Source organism: Tetranychus urticae, chromosome 1, assembly GCF_039701765.1.
Source record: "Tetranychus urticae isolate SD_2017Ah chromosome 1, NJAU_TeUrti_SD_1.0, whole genome shotgun sequence".
Classification (NCBI taxonomy): Eukaryota; Metazoa; Arthropoda; class Arachnida; order Trombidiformes; family Tetranychidae; genus Tetranychus; species Tetranychus urticae.
The window spans coordinates 29,268,293-29,287,134 of NC_142958.1; the positions used below are offsets into that span (position 1 = coordinate 29,268,293).

An 18,842-nucleotide genomic window follows, 5' to 3' on the forward strand; every position below is an offset into this window, starting at 1 on the left:
AAATGAACTTATTTTTAAAAAGACTGAGACGAGACTTTTCCTTGAAAGTTTATTTTATTAGTTGAATATACATTTCTAGATTAATGCAAGTTCTATCATTTGTTTCATGCGGATTCATACCATTTCAAATTGACCACAATACCTCGTCTGAATTAAATGTGAATATGAATTGAATTTACTCCGCAAGCAGATAACCTGAGTCAGAGAAGACTATTGATCCAGTCATGTTACTTGAGGCTTCAGATGAGAGGAAGGCAATTACATTTGCAATTTCATTTGGATCCCCAACTCGTCCTAGAGGCTGTCGTTTGTCCATATCTTCATACACAGTATTTGTATCAGGTACAAGTGGAGACAAAAACCTAGTTCGTACTGGACCAGGATTGACTGAGTTTACTCGAACATGTGGAGCCAGTTTAAGTGCCATTGTTTTTGTAAACATATCAAGAGCAGCTTTAGACATAGAATAGTACCAGAATTTTTCACTCTGTAAAAAATGATTGATTTAGTCATTGGGAATTCTTATATTAATACTTTTATGAGATAAACTTACCGGTTTCACAGCTACAACACTGCTAACATTGACAATCAATCCTTTAGATTTAACCAAATGAGGAATAGACAGTTCAGTTAAACGGACAACAGATCGAACGTTAACTTGTTGAACTCGATCATAATCATGAATATAATCAGGATCTCTTATGTCTTTAGTACCACCGAGACCAGCATTGTTAACTAATATATCTAAATGTTTGTAAGCAGAAATCGTCTCTTCAAAAGTTCGAACAACATCTTCATCTCTCGTGAAATCAGCTTTGATAACAACAGGCTTGTAGTTGTGAGGTGATTTGGCTTCACATTCAGCAGCTACTTGATCCAGTTTAGTTTGATCACGTCCAACTATGGCCACTTTAGCACCTAAAGATGAAAAGAGTACAGCTGCTGCTTTTCCGATTCCATCACTAGAACCAGTAATTAAAGCGACTTTATTGTCAAGATTGATCATTTCGTAAATTAATTAGTTGATGTTAATGAGTTTTAGTTGAGTTACTTTTTAATGACAACTCTTAAGAAAAAACTCAGCTTAAATAGTAAATTAGATTGATCCAGAATGAACGATGATGATGACTTAAAAGGCGTTTTTAATTGTAATCCTCAGCCAAGATGAGTACTTTAGTATCTAAAACTTTATGTAACCAATGAACTTGAATTTTCAATTCTTAATTGTAACGTTTGTAAATATTGTTCGAGATTGATTCAGAGAATAGATTAAAAGTCTCTATGTACGTAAATATCATAGCGAATAATCTTTTTCAGATTAAATGTCTCTTTTAATATTCGTCAACATTATAAAAAATCGCGATTAAATGAAGAATATAGTTAATTTGTTCGAATTGAGTTAAAAATAGTTCAGAATAATTCAGTTCTGATAAAACAGAAAGGATTAACTTGACGTGGCAATGAATAAGATAAAGAGACAATAAATCTAAATGAATAGACAAGGTTGAGGAATAAAATGCTGATTGAAGAGCGATAAATTGTTATGACATGAAATAATAAAAAATATTATGTGATATAATATTTACATAGAGATTTAAAATGTGAATATACATTAAAAGTAGACATTTAATCTCGAACAATATTTACAAATGTTACAATACAGAATTGAAAATTCGAGTTCATTGGTTACATAGAGTTTTACAGATTAAATCTTGGATTATGATTATAATCAAAAATCGTTCATTCTGGATCAATCTAACTTACTATTTAAGCTGAGTTTTTTGTTAAGAGTTGTCATTAAAAAGTAACTCAACTAAAACTCATTAACTTTGTTTACTGATTTTAAATTCAATCAACTTAACTAACTTACGAAATGATTAATCTTGACAATAAAGTCGCTTTAATTACTGGTTCTAGTGATGGAATCGGAAAAGCAGCAGCTGTACTCTTTTCATCTTTAGGTGCTAAAGTGGCCATAGTTGGACGTGATCAAACTAAACTGGATCAAGTAGCCTCTGAATGTGAAGCCAAATCACCTCACAACTACAAGCCTGTTGTTATCAAAGCTGATTTCACGAGAGATGAAGATGTTGTACGAACTTTTGAAGAGACGATTTCTGCTTACAAACATTTAGATATATTAGTTAATAATGCTGGTCTTGGTGGTACTAAAGACATAAGAGATCCTGATTATATTCATGATTATGATCGAGTTCAACAAGTTAATGTTCGATCTGTTGTCCGTTTAACTGAACTGTCTATTCCTCATTTGGTTAAATCTAAAGGATTGATTGTCAATGTTAGCAATGTCGTAGCTGTGAAACCGGTAAGTTTATCTCATAAAAATATTAATATAACAATTCCCAATGACTAAATCAATCATTATTTACAGAGTGAAAAATTCTGGTACTATTCTATGTCTAAAGCTGCTCTTGATATGTTTACAAAAACAATGGCACTTAAACTGGCTCCACATGTTCGAGTAAACTCGGTCAATCCTGGTCCAGTACGAACTAGGTTTTTGTCACCACTTGTACCTGATACAAATACTGTGTATGAAGATATGGACAAACGACAACCTCTAGGACGAGTTGGGGATCCAAATGAAATTGCAAATGTAATTGCCTTTCTCTCATCTGAAGCCTCAAGTAACATGACTGGATCAATAGTCTTCTCTGACTCAGGCTATCTGCTTGCGGAATAAATTATGATACTTGTAGTTGGATTGAAATGGTGTAAATCCGCTTACAAAAATGATAGAATTTGCATTAATCTAGAAATGTATCTTTACATTATTGAATCAATAAAGTGAACTTGCAAGGAATAGTCTCGACTCATTGTTTTTAAAAATAAGTTCTCATCTTCAGGTTCACCATTAAATACTCCTTTGAATACCTTTCAACGCTAAATGCTGAAACCTTTTCTTTTTCATTCTGCACTTGATTTTATAACTGAAAACTTGGCAAAAAAACGTGTAAACATCAGCGAAACCGTCGTTTGATATCCAAATATTGCTTCCATTAACATTAAAATGACACCATGAGGAACAACGGCTCTAGATTTTATGAAACAGGGATCCCGAAACAAATTGCACAAATGTGCAAATTCAATTTCATGACTTCACATTCAGCAGCTACATGAGCAAGTTTAGTTTACTCACGTCCAACTATGGCCACTTTAGCATCGAGAGATGAAAGAGTTTGGCTGCTGCTTTTACGATCCTTTAATACCAAATGGTTCAATCCCTTTAATCATTTGCATTCGCTCTTCTTTACCTTATTCCTCGGCAGTCAATGAACCGAGAAGTTCACTACACAGCTTCAAACTGGATTCACTGGCCATATTTCCTATTGATCTTCAGCCAAAACATCAGGATAAAGAAATACTTGCTTCAAGTTGCTTTAAAAAGACACAACTAACACAATTGTAACATTTATGCATCAAACTTTTACACAAAAGTGCAGAATGGACTAAAAATCGATATCTTACAAATTTAAACTCTGTTGGTTAGTAGGGACATAAACACGAAGTCCACTTATGCGATTTAAAGTTTTCTTTGATCGATAGTTTTCGAGAAAATTGCGTTCAAAGTTGAAACTTCGATCGCCTTTAGCTCAGCTTTGGAAGCATATTTTTTTTATGAAACTCACTACACTGATATAGCTTTTGACACTCAACCAGAAAATGCACTTATTTTGAGAAAAAAAGTTTCTTGTTCAAAATAAAACAGATAAGTTCGACTTGCATTTAAATCGACCGATCTGTGTGACAGAAAGAATTAAGGAGCTGAAACTTGCTACACGGCTATAAAAATTGTTGGATCACATCATGTACTGAATACTTTATACAATTCATCAATAGTTCGCTTGATTTTGGCCAATTGCAATAAAACTTTGAGCCTCGATATTTCGAAAAATGTGGTACCTACAGTCAGTATTCTTTCACTAATTTGATCCTTTATTAATTCATAATTCAATTCCATTTAATAACTTTCCATAAGCGGCTTTGAGTCTTGATTTTTGGGTTATAAATGTACTAGCAACAACTTATTTAACAAACTAAGCTCATCTTAACCCATATCTTGGTGAATAAACCATTTTTCTGGTTAAACTTGCACACTAAAGTTTAAAGACTATTGCCAAAGGCTCGAAAATTTGAGTCGGGTGTTGAGACTTTGTAGCTTTTGTAGGGAAATGAAAACTGAGTCAATTGGTACTATTAAATAAGTCATCCGATGGTCAGTTCTCGAGGAAATCGAGTCCAAAGTTTAAACTTCGATCGCTTTTTTCTCAGCTTCAGAAGTAGATTTTTTTATGAAACTAACTTTAATGATACATTTTTTGATAACCAACCCCAAAAAGTTCCTTATTTTGAGAAATAAAATTTTCATTTTTCTGTAAAATAGATAAGTTCGATTTTTAGTTGAATCGACCTTTTTCTGTGACCATAATAGTTAGAGACCTGAAACTTATTATTCATTTCTAGAAATTGTTGCCTGACATCATGACTTGAATACTTTTCTAAATCAATCAATAGTTCTTTTGATTTTGGCCATTTGCATTAAAACTTTGAGCTTCGATATTTCGATAATGGCATCATTCACAGTCATCAGTCTTTGACCAGACATTAGATTTTATTATTGTCTATAACATAATATGCCCGAATATTCAATAAAATTCTAGCTAATCTGCTCAATAATGAATATCTTTGTAGCACCTATGATTTGTTTTTTAGTAACCATTTAACTTATAAAACAATTATCAAACCTGGCAACATAAGTAATAAAATGCTGTAACTTTTTTCATAGCACATTGAATAGTTTAATATTTCGATGTATTATAGTTCATGAAAAACACTGATGTCTGGTCAAAGACTGATGACTGTGAATGATGCCATTATCGAAATATCGAAGCTCAAAGTTTTAATGCAAATGGCCAAAATCAAAAGAACTATTGATTGATTTAGAAAAGTATTCAAGTCATGATGTCAGGCAACAATTTCTAGAAATGGATAATAAGTTTCAGGTCTCTAACTATTATGGTCACAGAAAAAGGTCGATTCAACTAAAAATCGAACTTATCTATTTTACAGAAAAATGAAAATTTTATTTCTCAAAATAAGGAACTTTTTGGGGTTGGTTATCAAAAAATGTATCATTAAAGTTAGTTTCATAAAAAAATCTACTTCTGAAGCTGAGAAAAAAGCGATCGAAGTTTAAACTTTGGACTCGATTTTCTCGAGAACTATCCATCATTTGACTTATTTAATAGTATTAATTGACTCAGTTTTCATTTCCCTACAAAAGCTACAAAGTCTCAACACTCGATTCAAATGTTCGAGCCTTTGGCAATAGTCTTTAAACTTTAGTGTGCAAGTTTAACCAGAAAAATGGTTTATTCACCAAGATATGGGTTAAGATGAGCTTAGTTTGTTAAATAAGTTGTTGCTAGTACATTTATAACCCAAAAATCAAGACTCAAAGCCGCTTATGGAAAGTTATTAAATGGAATTGAATTATTAATTAGTAAAGGATCAATTTGGTGAAAGAATGATGACTGTAGGTACCACATTTTTCGAAATATCGAGGCTCAAAGTTTCAAACTTAATGGCCAAAATCAAGCGAACTTTTGATGCATTGTAAAAACTATTCAGTGCATGATGTGACCCAACAATTTTTATAGCCGTGTAACAAGTTTCAGCTCTTTAAGTCTTTCTGTCAAACAAATCGATCGATTTAAATGAAAATCGAACTTATCTGTTTTATTTTGAACAAGAAACTTTTTTTCTCAAAATAAGTGCATTTTCTGGTTGAGTGTCAAAAGCTATATCAGTGTAGTGAGTTTCATAAAAAAAATATGCTTCCAAAGCTGAGCTAAAGGCGATCGAAGTTTCAACTTTGGACTCGATTTGCTCGAAAACTATCGATTCAGGAATCTTTAAATCACATTTGTGAACTCAGTGTTCATGTCTATACAAACCAACAGAGTTTAAATTTGCAAGAAATTGATTTTTAGCCAGTTTTTGCCACTTTGTGTACAAGTTTGATGCATAAATGTAACAATTGTGTCTTTTCAATAACAACTCTTTAATCACTTTAGTTTGACCAGAAAACATTCACATAATAAATGAATTTGGTTCTGGAGACCTTTTTAGTCTCTCTTTCTTCGTTCGCTCCAGTGGTTGAGCTTCAACGGACATAAATCTCATATAAGGATAACCAACTTTGTTTGATCTAGACAAAATTTTAATGTTTAATTACTTAGAGTTATGTTTTCGAATCCATGTTTTTTAAGCTAGCGGCAAAAGCTAACTGCCCATCTTAACGATAAATTTCGAGATTTAGGAAAAATTTATCATTTATTCGTGTTATGCTTTGGGAGTTATGGAGTTAGGCAAGTAAATATCCTCAATCTGAAAATCGTCAATGTCAGCAGAGCCTTAAGTGTAAAACTCGTAAGTGTTTGTTACAAAACAATTTCATAAAAACCGTCAATCCTGGTCCGGTGCGAACTAGGTTTTTGTTTCCACTTGTACCTGGAAAAAATACTGTATATGAAGATATGGACAGACGACTACCTCTAGGACGAGTTGGCGATCCAAATGAAATTGCAAATGCAACTGTCTTCCTCTCATCTGAAGCTTTAAGTATTAATATGATTGAATTAATAGTTTTCTCTGACTCAAGTTATCTACTCAAGGAATAAATTCAAAACATATTGTAAATTATCCAGAATTTTTATTGTTAAAAATTTACTTCAATTGAAAACGCAACATGATGTTAATTGGATGTACGTCAGCTTGTATGACAAAATAAAGAAATAGGTTTTTAATAATAATACATAAAATTTATCAATTCAATAAATAGATATTTGCTTTGCAAATGCTGAATAAAAATGCCCGAGTTGATTAATAATGAGAACTTATTATAATATGATGATTGATGATTTTTTTATCAACAAAAGACAGAGAAATAGTCAGCATAAAAGTTGAATTGTTCATTCCAAAGTCGCTCAAAATTGAAACTAAATAATAGAAAATATTTCGTTTTTTAAGTTTGGAGGGTTAATTCCAATAAAGATACAATATTTAGTAACTGAAATTGACATCTAGGCAAGTATTTTTATAGAGATTTCATTTGTTTCATTAAATCTTCTAAAGATTGATCGGTATCTTGAACGAAATCTTTTGCATTTTCTTCAGCGGGTTGAGCGTCTTTTGTGTATTGCAGTTTAACTCCTGGAGCTAATTCAATTTCTTCTGAATCGGGAACATATTCATCTACTAAACTAATTCCCCATTCATTATCTTCATGGATGATTTCAGGGACTTCTTCTGGTACAGCTTCAATTTTTGGCTTAGCTGCTTCTTTTGCTTGATATTCCTGTTGACGACGAACACAATTAGAATCGTCACATTGAGGGTTAGGTTTTACAGGAAATGTTGGGAAAAAATCACTCATAGCATCATAGCCAAGATACTCAGTAACTGGAGCAAATTTGAGAAGATACTTGAGAGAATTTTGAACCAAAAAACCGGCAATGATACCAATAGTGGTCGGTAGAGATGCGGCACAAACTCCTTCTTTTTTCAATGTCTTTTCATCAACTTTGGAAGCAACAATTAGAGGAGGAGCACACTGAAAAGAGACAACTTTGATTAGTAAGCTACACAATTATATTACAATTGATAGTTTGTAATTACTTACAGCAAAACAAGCGGTCCTACCAGGATCTATCAACTGTATATGTCCAGAGACTGCATTTTCACTAACTCCAGATTCAAACCAAACCTGATTAACTTCATTACAAGCTGTATTTATTGCCATTCTGGCTTCGAAATTATCAACACAACTAAGAACTAAATCGACAGCTTTATTTCCTAGTCCACCTTTAACAATTCGATCAATTAGAGTGTTGAAATTTTCCAGTTTGGTAATGTCCATATTGTGAGTTTCAAAGACAACGTCAGGATTGATGAATGATAGGGTTTTAGAAGCTGCTTCAACTTTTGACATTCCAGCTTGATGAGGTTGAAAAAATAATCGATTCATATTCGCTAATTCCACTTTATCATAGTCAAACATGATTAATTTACCGATACCACATCGAGTTAACATTTCAGCAGCCACAGATCCGACACCTCCGACTCCAACAATCAAAACTGTATATAACCTGATTTCCTGAATTGGTAAATAAAACAAAGTAAACACATCTTTATAATGCAACTAGGGATTAAGATGGACACTTACCTCGTAATTTTTAACTGTTCCCATTTTTTTCAAAGCCATAAGTCGACTGAATTACAGATAAAATAAACAAAATTTAAGAAAGGAAATGAAACGAATTGTCAGTAATAAAATAACTAAAATCTTTTACCTGTAAGGATTCACATCGGTAACCTCATCTGACATAACGTCGATCTTGGGACGAGCGGATTCGGCCATTTTAACCAATTAATCAATCAAATTTATCAAATAATTAAGAAACACGAAAATATGTTCAACAAATTGGGTTTCGTGGCAATAAACTCAACATCAACAGTTTCTCATTGAACAACTAACCAGTAAGCTTACAAGGCTTTAGTCTGTCAAAGCGCCAAATACGAATGATAAAATTAAATGTTGAAATTTTTACTTGAACTATTCATTTATTTGACGAAGTGATTTTTTATTTTTCAGTGCAACAAATTATTCATCATTAATTTCAATATTATTCAGATTTAATTTTAATTTAAATCAATAAGCATGAACAGAATGCAATTTATAAACTACCATTAAAGTCCCCGGCATTGTAACCACGTGGTTGTTAAGCTGATCTCTTCAAATGTGTTTATATTTTTATCATCTTTGAATTTTCTTCATTCCCTTCAATCAATTTAATTTGATTACTGGGATTTCTGTTTTCTAATTCCTCACTAGTATCTAAACTGAAAGTACTTTCCCCTTTAAAATGCAATCAAAGTCTAAAAAATCAGTTAAAGTGAAATATAAGCCTAACTCTGGTCCTATTTGTGTTACTGAATGGTCTTCAAATGGTGTACCTGATGGAGAAAGCAACATTGATTTAAACATCAAAACTGATGAGAATCAATTAAAATGTGAAATTAAAGATCCTCTAAGTGAAGTTCTATATTCTGGGAGCCAATTTATTCCAAGTCATCGGAGATTCATGATTCTTGAAGTTGAAGAAAACAAAGCTCGTCTCAAACCATGTGTTTATTTTCGTATGAAACCCCAGATAAATTTTCCTGTTCGAGCATCTAGTAATTTGTCATCTCTATCTTATAAAGAGCAAATGGATGAATACAATGAAAAATTTGGATCAAAGCGAAGCCTTAAACGTATTGAACAAAGGAAAAAATTCGCAATCTCTTTTGGAGAGGATGATTACCAGGAAATGAAAGACAAGACAGCTTCGATAGCCAGCAAATCGTCTACACCTACAGATGGAGTCATTAAAACCAAATTTGATACAACAGATATTATTAATGATACATTTTTAATGCCCCCTCGCAATCAGAATGCTACTTCAGCCAAAGAAGTCTACAATATTAATGATATTGTTTCAGAAAGCATAGTAACAAATGTCGAATCATCCTACGACCTAGAAAATTTCTTACAATATATCAACTCTCCACTGGTTCAACATTTTGCTGAAAGAGTTAAAAATAATTTGGAAAAGGCTTGCTGCATTTTTCTGGATACTTTGATCAAACTTAAAAATCTTCGCTCTAGTGAATTAAAAAAAGTTGAATCTCATGGTTCACTTGGCTTACAAAGCTTTGAGCTGCAACAATACATTTTGGAAAATTACACAGTCTCATTGCATGCAAGTAACAAGCCCGTTCGAACTATGACCGAAAAGTGCAAGGACAAGATTATTATCCATGGTTTAATTTTATCAATCTATCTTAACCAATTCAAGCCACTCCTCATTTCAGAAGTATCCAAAGTTTTCCTGACATCAACCATCAAAATGAGAAAATATGGAAATATTGTTGGCTGTCATGTTGATACTAACAAAACCAAGACTGATAGAGTTTTCGTTTTTAAATTACCCTTACATTCAACTGATAATAAGACATACAAACGTCGACGAGTCAATTAACTTATTGAATAATATTTGTAATTTTGTGTCGTTAAGGAAAAAGAGGTTTCATCAATGCCTGCAAAGCGATGAAACGTTTTATTTAAATTGTTAAAAACAAAAAAAAGACGATAAGAACAGGGAAATATAATTTCCTACTTATTCTTTGAATGTACAATTTATAAATTATTTTAATATCATATGAAATAAATGTAAGATTCATTTATTGACAACAAGTAAAAAGATTGAAAAATTATTCGTAAATTTGGTTCAAATAAATGTTTGATTGAAGCGTATCAATAGATGGCTCTTATGCCTTTGACTAAGCGGCTACAGCATGAGCAAAAAGTTTTGCTCATTTATTTCAAATTGGGTGCTCAGAATTATTGTGAACGCGCCTGTACAGATAAAAAATATCAGCAGAGTTTGTAAGGAAAGAAGAGAAAGAGAAGACAAGAGTTGGTGAAAAAGAGAGAAGGAGAGAAAGAGAGAAATAGTGAAAGAGGAATAAGCTACATCAGTTTTTCCCATAGAAAAGAGGTTTAAAATTCTTCATCCTTTTTTTGCTCTTGATAAATTTTGCTTCTCGGCCTGATTGTGATCATGTTATTACTGATATTGCTAGTATAATAATATAATATTATTTGTGATAAAAACAGTCCGTTGTTTTGTAAATTTGGTCATCTAGTTTTCATTAACCATTCATTATTCCAAAGGAACAAGTACCTCAAAATCCATTGATACCACCACCAACATCAACAAAAACATCTGACTATCAACATTTTACAAGTTGTATTATTTTTAAGACTCCACTGAGACTCTTGTCCTTTCAATTCTCCCTTTTCAACTCTCACCAGTTCAACCGTCTTCATCAGCATCATCAACAACATATTCATCATCATCGATAACTTCATCAATATAAACATCATCGTGAACAACAACATTTCATCAAAATCGGATTTCACTTTCATTCAAAATCACAGCCAACCTTTTTTCTCTACTTCACTCATTCACGTTACTGCTCTTGGATTCTCCATCTCTTGTTAGTCCTCTTTTTTATTTATCATTTTGACGATTTGTTTTTGGTTTTTTTTAAAGTCACTCATTTTTGTAGATTTTATTCTCTTTCCCTCGGCTACTCTTGTATTGCTGATTTTTTTCTCAATCTAAAACGCCTGTTTAATGGATTAACCAATGTATAATGTCATCAATAACAACTACAACCAATAGTGATCGGATTAATAGCGTTCAATTTAAAAGCCAATCTATGTTTTATACTGTAGAAGTGGCTGAGACCAAATTCACTATACTGAGAAGGTATCAAAATCTCAAGCCAATTGGTTCAGGGGCTCAAGGAATTGTCTGGTAAGTGTTTTTATTTATCTACTCGTCATAATTATTGTCATCACCATCAGCATCTTTACTTAATGGGTGATCTCAGTTTTTGATGTTCACTCTGTACGTAGATAAATTCACGGGGCTTCAACAGTCTATTAATTAGATGTATTTATATTTTTACATAGTAAAATGTACTCCATATTCCCTGTATTTGACAATTTCTCATCAAAATATTAGCTCAATGTTGCATCTCTCAATAGATTTTTTAAATTATAGGAATTGTCCTCTATCTTTAAAAAAGGAACTGATGATGACGACAATGAAGATTCAGTATAGTAACTAGTGCTGAAATCTCTATCTGATCATTTTCGTATGTCATCCCATAGTAGTAAATTTTCATTGGTATTTACATTTTACTTTTATATCCTTGCATTTACCTAGAAACAAGATTGGTGTATTATATCTTAAAATATTATAAATTATCTATAAATTATATTTTATATACAATGTTATAATTTTTTTTCTTTCATCTTTCCAGTTCAGCATATGATTCGGAATCGGGACAAAATGTTGCCATTAAAAAGTTATCCCGACCATTTCAAAATACTACTCATGCAAAGAGAGCATATCGGGAGTTTAAGCTGATGAGGCTAGTTAATCATAAAAACATAATAGGATTGTTGAATGCCTTCACACCACAAAGGACTCTAGAGGAATTTCAAGATGTTTATTTAGTTATGGAATTGATGGATGCCAATCTTTGTCAAGTCATTCAAATGGATCTCGACCATGAACGAATGTCCTACCTACTTTATCAGATGCTTTGTGGCATCAAGCATCTTCATTCGGCTGGAATCATCCACAGGGTTAATATAATTTTCAGATTTTACTTTTTGATTGTCCTCACAAAGCGTTAAATTTATTTTCTTTTCAATTTTTTATATTGATTTTTTAATTTCCATTCTATTTTAGGACTTAAAACCATCGAATATCGTGGTAAAAAGTGATTGCACCCTTAAAATTTTGGACTTTGGCTTAGCTCGTACAGCGGGTACCAACTTTGCCATGACACCTTATGTTGTCACCCGTTACTATCGAGCACCCGAAGTGATTTTAGGAATGGGCTACACTGACAATGTAGATTTATGGTCTGTAGGCTGTATCATGGGTGAAATGATTCGTGGAACTGTACTATTTCCAGGGACCGATCATATAGACCAATGGAACAAAATTATTGAGCAACTTGGTACGCCTTCACCGGAATTTATGCAAAGATTACAACCCTCAGTACGGAGTTACGTCGAGAATAGGCCAAGATACGATGGATATAGATTTGAGAGACTTTTTCCAGATATGCTGTTTCCAGCTGATTCAACGGAACATGCAAAATTAACAGCTGCCGAGGCTCGTGATCTACTATCAAAGATGCTAGTTGTTGACCAAGAGAAACGGATCTCCGTTGATGAAGCTCTAAATCATGACTATATTAAAGTTTGGTGGGATGCTAGTGAAGTTGAAGCTCCAGCACCTGCACCATATGATCACCATATTGATGAAAGGGAACACACTGTTGACCAATGGAAGGAGCTTATTTATCAAGAAGTATTAGAGTATGAAAGTGAACGTAATGGTTTTATCACTGCTCCTCCAGCACCACCGCCGCCTCCACCACCACCTCCTGCACAGCACAATGGTCCAGACACGTAGGATTTCACATTGACAAAAATACAAACAAGCAAAACTAAAAATTAAAAATGTTATCAACTATGAAACTATGACTATGAAAAACAACATAACGAAAAGGCAAAGATGAATTTTAATTTCTCCATTCGCATTCCTAATATACATCTACTACTATCAATTAATTCTAATATTATTGCTACAACTACTACAACTACAACTACTATGGCTACTTCTAAATCTAATCCAACTGCTATTGATATATATAATGATGATGAGATTATTATTACATGTATTATTTGTATTCAGCATGACGAGTCGTAGCAAAAAACTAACCACCAATAACACCACGAGTAACTGGAAAACAAATGTGGTTAATAATAATAATAATGATAATACGGATATCATCTACAATTATTAAAAAGTCATCAATCGCTTTTTAATTGTTCCAATTTCTGCAACCCTTCATACATCTTCAATGTCTAAAAGTGAACAGAAAACCAACCAGCTTGAGCTCATCTTTTCATTTGTTTCTTTTTCCTTTCCCACCTCTTACCTTTCCAATTTTAATCGTGTTGTAAGTAATTCATGAATTAATTTACAATAAATTAAATGTTATTTAGAAGTCAAAGTAAGACCAAACCAGAAGACACAAACCTTGGCATATATTTTTCATTTCCAAACCGATTTACCTGAAGATCAATTTTACCCCATATTTAGTTGCCCAAATTTCCTTGTATCTTTATTTTTATCAAGTAATGGTTGAACCTTTTTGTCCATTTAACCCTTCTAGTTAATATTGGAAGATAAATTGTTAGCTAAATCTCTTCTTTTCTAATCAAATCATCATCTAAAGCCATCTAAAATTACATTTTCTGAAACAATTTTATAAACTAAGTCAGTATATTATATTTATCCAAAGATTGATGTATTGTAATACTGTAACTCATTATTGTAAGTTGTTTCAATTTTTAGATTCAAATTAATTTTTACCAAAACTCACAACAAATCAAAGTCAATGACTATCATTGTCATCTTGCAATTGCTAGACATAAGATCACAATCCTTGAATAATACCAATTTTGTTGATAATGAATGTCACTAGTTTATTCAATTATAAGTTTCAAAAGTTCAATAAATAATGAAAATCTTTAAAAGAACCAATTGATTTGCTCAATTTATTCATTGAAAATAAATGGCTGGTTAAATTGTATTCATAATGAATTTTAACGTTTAAAGAGTTGATAAAATTGAAAATAGCGCCAAAACCATTGCTGTAGCCAATAGAAGTCTTTATTATTGCATGGAAGCCACAGCCTCTTCATTTTTTTTATTTATGTCTGAAAAATTGTAAATACTTGAATTAAATGAGTTTTTAATGCTATTTTAGCTTTCTTTTTTCATCTATTTTTTATCATTTTGATATAAAAATGTGATTTCTGTTTGCCTCTATTGTGGATAATTTCAGGCTTTCAAATTCCGGCGGTTGTTTAAGGTATGAAGGATTTGTTTCCGTAAGCAATAAATATCTATAAGGTAAGCTCGATTATATTTACACTGTTCAAATTGCTTGATTGATCAAGTTTTGAATAACCCGATTACATTCGAAGATTAACTTTGCTCTGGATTTGTTTATTCCGAACCTAAATATTTGTCGTGTTGTATCGAATAAACAATCCGCAATTCTAACCGTTTAATCGAATCTTTCGGCTTATAGTTTGTCACAATGTGACTGTCACATTAAAACATTTTTAATGTGTAAACAATAACTTCTGTGGTAACAGACCGCTCTGGAAACACAGAATCAGTAATGATAGGCCATTTTAACTCCAGATTCCTCCATCTCAGAACATCTCAAATGTTTATCAATACACTTATGGTTGTTTCGAATTGAAATGCTTGTTTTCAAACTAAATTGTATTTTGTCAATACAATGTGAGCTGTTATACTTTGCTACAGTTTTTGGTGAATGCTGTAAATGTAAGAATAATGCATTCTTCGAGTAGCTGATTCGATAACAATTAGGTTTGTTCAGTACTAAATTTTTTGGCTTGCTCCTCAAATACTTTTTACATTATTTCATCTAGAGACTTTCATCATAACAGAGAAAGTATTGCATTTTTCTGTGAAACCTAGCTTAAAAGATATTTTCTCCTGGAAATGATACCGGAAATTTCTTACTGGCTTCTTGAGTAAAAAATAAAACTACCATAAGTCAAGAATGAAGTCTTCCCAAAATAAGGTTATTTATAGATCACTTGTATCCTTATCTTCATCGACCTTTTGTTTTAATTTTTGATGTTTAGTGTATAATAATCATGTCATATCCTCTTTCTTTCTCTACACAATTTCAGATTTTTATATTTTTTTGTTCAATGGCCAATCTAAACCGTGATGAGCTGATTTACAAGCTAATTTGCCTGTTGTAACTTGTTTTGCCTGATTTTACCGTTTTTGCTGATCTGTAATTCATGGTTGATTAAAGACGATTCATCATCAATTTACATTTTAATTTACTTGGACAACTGATTGCATTTCACCTTTAAAAATAGCTGAGCAAACTAGTCTTACAATTGTTTGCTGTTGGGTGTTGACAATTTAGAAATTTTAAGAAACCAATTTTTATTTTATTTCAATTCTTCATCAAATCATCAAAATGAGTTTATCAAGATCTAAAATAAGAACTATTTTTGATTGTGCTGACTGTTCCAATACAGGTATGTTCAGCTTCTTCAAATTTTTATCTTTAAATTCTTATCTCTATTGTTTTTTACTCTTTTTAGATGCTGAGTGGGCTTCAGTTAATAGAGGCGTTATTGTATGTGATGACTGCTGTATTGTACATCGTAATATGGGAAGAGAAGTTTCTCAAATTAAATCTATCAAGAAGAGCCAATGGTCTTCCAGTGAACTTCAAATGGTTATTAATCTCTATAACAGTGGAAGTAACTCAATTTGGGAATATACTTTGCTTAATTCAGGAAGCAACTCTTTAACTTCATCTCTCACGCATTCAATGAGATCATCTTTCCGTAAAAAACCAAATCCTAAGGATGGTCTATATCCAGCAAAAAATGACTTCATTAAGGCCAAATATCAGAAGCTTAATTTTATCAAGAAACCAGGACCCAAGGATAGTGACAGTAATAGTGATGTTAGTGAAGAGCTTCATTCAAGTGTTCGAAGTTCAAGTTTAAAAACAAGCTTACGGCTTTTGATTGCTGGGGCTGATCCCAATTATCTTCACCCTGCAAAGCATAATACTCCTTTGCATGTTGCTGCCAAATCTGGTCAACTAGCTCAAATGGAACTGTTATTCGCTTATGGTGCAGATCCGCTTATTACTGATCTAAATGGCAAAACAGCTCTGGATTATGCTAAAAGTGCATCACATAATGATATAGTTGAAAGATTAATTGAGTTTCAGTTTGAATTGACTGACCGATTATCTCATTTTCTCTGTGGTCGTAAACCTGATCATAAACAAGGTCAACACTACTTAATTCCTCAATTATCTGATGATAGTATCGATCCTCCTGAAGACACACATTTAGCTAAAACTAAACTTCAGGCTTTAACTAACAAACAGTTCGAGGAACTTGCCAAAGATGTTTATGATGAAGTTGATCGTCGTGAATTAGATGAAATTTGGTTGCAGCTTCGCAATCAGTCAACAGCCAGTCCAGAACATAATCTAGTTCCATTTTTACCAGTTAATCCAATGTTCTCGTCAACGCGAAATCAAGGCAGACAAAAGCTTGCTCGATTTAGTGCAAAAAATTTCACTTCTCTATTAATCGATGTTCTTATTGAGTCAAAAAGAAGGCAACTTCATGCTCCCAAAAGTTCAGATGCTCATCCACCCCATAAACTTCGAATAACAAATTCCCGAATTGAATGGTGCTTACAAAATACCAGTGATGATGACACTGACCCATTATACGATTCCGTTGCCTCGGATGATGAAAGAGATTATGATGAAGTAGAAGATGCCTCAGCATTGAAGTCTAACCACAAATTAGCATCAAATCAACATAAGAGTGATAACAATAATAGTTCGGATCAATATCGCATTTTACAAAACCAATTGTCTAAATCAGACTCACTTTTAAAAGAATTGATTGTTAGCAATAAAGATATGAAGACTGAAATCTCGACTTTGAAAAACATTGTCAATACCTTGGTCAACGAAAATGCTCAACTTCGCTCTTTAGTAGTTACATCGAAAAATCAAACGTCTCAAGAGATTCCTTTTACCAATTCACCTGAACCAACAAATGTCAGTCCTCATCTTAATCATCATCATTATTCTCATGCACATCATTCTCCTGTATTGGCACCTCGTTCACCAAACAAAATTCTCATGACTCGAGCTGCATCTATGTATGACAAACCTTCAGGTGTTACGGAAAAATCTCAAATTACTCATCAAACTCCGACTCACACGCCAGTTCCGCCATCACCAGCAACAGTATCTTCACCTCTTCGAATACCTCAATCATGCAATTCACCACAACCAGTCTCTAGATCACCTATTCATGGTTTACAAGCAGCTCATAGTAATCAAAAGCTGGACCACGAATCTTTCTCTAGTCAAAGCGATTCTGAATATGCAGTTCTCTCGCCTAAACACAATTCGAGTCATCCACCATCATTTCCAATAAAAGAAGATGTTTTTCGTAAAACCGAACAAATAACGAAAGGTATTCAAGAACTACTTCAAGTATCACTAGAAGGTAGACAAGAAGTGTTAGTATCCAAACCCTTTTCTTTTTAATTTGCATCATATTTAATTTTGTTTTCTTTCTTTTCATATTAGGTTCATAAAGTGTGCTGAAAATATTCAACAAGCCGTTTTCAATATGATAGATTTATTTCCTGAGGTAAATATTCAACAATTTTCAAATCATGGAAACTTTTAGATTTCTGAAATTGTTAAATATAATCAATTTGCATATCTAATCAAATTTTGCTTTTTATTCCAGTCCCTGTCCGATGGAGAACTGAAAAACAAAGAGGAACAATTATTCGAAATTATTGAAGCTTTACGTAATAATACTACCCGTTTAATGTCCGAATGTCAAGTGAGAAATTCAAAACCAGACGGACACTCTGAAGTTGAAAAAATTATTGATAGTGCATACGATATCGCAAGAGTGGCCAAGCAACTTATCATGATTTTAAATGACCCTTAATAGTGATCATCATGAAGAAAGGAGATAATCTACAATATAGACAAATTTTTTATTATATATTAATAATTGATGCAGATAATTCTAACAATTTTTACACATTGAATTAATTTCTTGCCAGAAGAATGATAGAGATGCAATGAGCGTGTCAAAATATATTCTCTATTTTTATCATTATACAAATTCAATCCCTAATCTGAAAGAGTTGAAAAATGTAAACTTGAAAAAGCTCAATTATCTTTAGTAAATTTTTAAACCTTTTAAACTTTACCTTTTTTATTATACAAATTGTAAACTCAATTTTCAAATTATATGTAATTAAATAAAACATCAAAAATGTTTTCCCTAATAACACTCAAAGTAGCTTTGATTTTGCTGCGTCTAAATCAACCAATGGGTTAACCTTTTCATAGATCATGAATGACGCTGAATTGTCTTTAAAAACAAATTTATTGTAAATAGATTACTAAATATCAACTGAAAGTGTAGATTAAGCCTAGGTTTTGTTTCTTTTCTATTTTGGGTGACTTTTAGTAATTCGTAAAAT

General features: G+C 32.4%; 6 protein-coding genes across 7 annotated transcripts; 4 read left to right on the plus strand and 2 right to left on the minus strand.

Moving 5' to 3' along the window:
* Positions 1–40: 40 nt before the first annotated feature.
* LOC107370618 (uncharacterized) lies at positions 41–1,333 on the minus strand. Its single transcript, XM_015938591.3, has 2 exons — positions 554–1,333; positions 41–487 (listed from the first exon to the last, which is right to left on the minus strand). Exons 1-2 carry the CDS (start codon positions 1,004–1,006, stop codon positions 176–178), a joined length of 765 nt encoding a protein of 254 aa, XP_015794077.2. The 5' UTR covers positions 1,007–1,333; the 3' UTR covers positions 41–175.
* A 401-nt stretch (positions 1,334–1,734) lies between these two features.
* LOC107361527 (uncharacterized) lies at positions 1,735–2,824 on the plus strand. Its single transcript, XM_015928365.3, has 2 exons — positions 1,735–2,326; positions 2,393–2,824. The coding sequence occupies exons 1-2, from the start codon at positions 1,874–1,876 to the stop codon at positions 2,702–2,704; spliced, it is 765 nt and encodes a 254-aa protein (XP_015783851.2). The 5' UTR covers positions 1,735–1,873; the 3' UTR covers positions 2,705–2,824.
* A 3,896-nt stretch (positions 2,825–6,720) lies between these two features.
* On the minus strand, positions 6,721–8,528 carry Uba5 (Ubiquitin-like activating enzyme 5). The gene is made up of 4 exons (XM_015928581.3): positions 8,376–8,528; positions 8,249–8,294; positions 7,706–8,179; positions 6,721–7,636 (listed from the first exon to the last, which is right to left on the minus strand). Exons 1-4 carry the CDS (start codon positions 8,441–8,443, stop codon positions 7,121–7,123), a joined length of 1,104 nt encoding a protein of 367 aa, XP_015784067.1. The 5' UTR covers positions 8,444–8,528; the 3' UTR covers positions 6,721–7,120.
* Positions 8,529–8,609: 81 nt separating this feature from the next.
* Positions 8,610–10,340, plus strand: LOC149094926 (uncharacterized). Its single transcript, XM_089266307.1, has one exon. It carries the CDS (start codon positions 8,949–8,951, stop codon positions 10,104–10,106), a length of 1,158 nt encoding a protein of 385 aa, XP_089122433.1. The 5' UTR covers positions 8,610–8,948; the 3' UTR covers positions 10,107–10,340.
* A 254-nt stretch (positions 10,341–10,594) lies between these two features.
* On the plus strand, positions 10,595–13,751 carry bsk (mitogen-activated protein kinase dJNK). Of its 2 annotated transcripts, none has more exons than XM_015928579.3 (4): positions 10,595–11,127; positions 11,200–11,450; positions 11,962–12,289; positions 12,396–13,751. In XM_015928579.3, the coding sequence occupies exons 2-4, from the start codon at positions 11,287–11,289 to the stop codon at positions 13,128–13,130; spliced, it is 1,227 nt and encodes a 408-aa protein (XP_015784065.1). In that variant the 5' UTR covers positions 10,595–11,127; positions 11,200–11,286; the 3' UTR covers positions 13,131–13,751. The 2 variants fall into 2 exon arrangements, with proteins under 2 accessions (XP_015784065.1, XP_015784066.1); XM_015928580.3 differs by having other exon boundaries at positions 11,316–11,450.
* A 579-nt stretch (positions 13,752–14,330) lies between these two features.
* Positions 14,331–18,647, plus strand: LOC107361710 (ARF GTPase-activating protein GIT1). Its single transcript, XM_015928573.3, has 5 exons — positions 14,331–14,639; positions 15,458–15,820; positions 15,887–17,852; positions 17,923–17,986; positions 18,089–18,647. The coding sequence occupies exons 2-5, from the start codon at positions 15,760–15,762 to the stop codon at positions 18,296–18,298; spliced, it is 2,301 nt and encodes a 766-aa protein (XP_015784059.1). The 5' UTR covers positions 14,331–14,639; positions 15,458–15,759; the 3' UTR covers positions 18,299–18,647.
* The last annotated feature ends 195 nt before the right edge of the window (positions 18,648–18,842 follow it).

Excerpts from the sequence above, each read along its gene's own strand:
- LOC107370618 (XM_015938591.3), bottom strand. The coding sequence starts at position 1,006 with ATGATCAATCTTGACAATAAAGTCGCTTTAATTACTGGTTCTAGTGAT. Across the intron at positions 488-553 it reads GTGTTGTAGCTGTGAAACCG|AGTGAAAAATTCTGGTACTA; the intron begins GTAAGTTTATCT and ends CATTTTTTACAG.
- LOC107361527 (XM_015928365.3), top strand. The coding sequence starts at position 1,874 with ATGATTAATCTTGACAATAAAGTCGCTTTAATTACTGGTTCTAGTGAT. Across the intron at positions 2,327-2,392 it reads ATGTCGTAGCTGTGAAACCG|AGTGAAAAATTCTGGTACTA; the intron begins GTAAGTTTATCT and ends CATTATTTACAG.
- Uba5 (XM_015928581.3), bottom strand. The coding sequence starts at position 8,443 with ATGGCCGAATCCGCTCGTCCCAAGATCGACGTTATGTCAGATGAGGTT. Across the intron at positions 8,180-8,248 it reads GAACAGTTAAAAATTACGAG|GAAATCAGGTTATATACAGT; the intron begins GTAAGTGTCCAT and ends TTACCAATTCAG. Across the intron at positions 7,637-7,705 it reads GTAGGACCGCTTGTTTTGCT|TGTGCTCCTCCTCTAATTGT; the intron begins GTAAGTAATTAC and ends GTCTCTTTTCAG.
- LOC149094926 (XM_089266307.1), top strand. The coding sequence starts at position 8,949 with ATGCAATCAAAGTCTAAAAAATCAGTTAAAGTGAAATATAAGCCTAAC.
- bsk (XM_015928579.3), top strand. The coding sequence starts at position 11,287 with ATGTCATCAATAACAACTACAACCAATAGTGATCGGATTAATAGCGTT. Across the intron at positions 11,451-11,961 it reads GGGGCTCAAGGAATTGTCTG|TTCAGCATATGATTCGGAAT; the intron begins GTAAGTGTTTTT and ends TCATCTTTCCAG. Across the intron at positions 12,290-12,395 it reads CGGCTGGAATCATCCACAGG|GACTTAAAACCATCGAATAT; the intron begins GTTAATATAATT and ends ATTCTATTTTAG.
- LOC107361710 (XM_015928573.3), top strand. The coding sequence starts at position 15,760 with ATGAGTTTATCAAGATCTAAAATAAGAACTATTTTTGATTGTGCTGAC. Across the intron at positions 15,821-15,886 it reads TGCTGACTGTTCCAATACAG|ATGCTGAGTGGGCTTCAGTT; the intron begins GTATGTTCAGCT and ends TACTCTTTTTAG. Across the intron at positions 17,853-17,922 it reads CTAGAAGGTAGACAAGAAGT|GTTCATAAAGTGTGCTGAAA; the intron begins GTTAGTATCCAA and ends TTTTCATATTAG.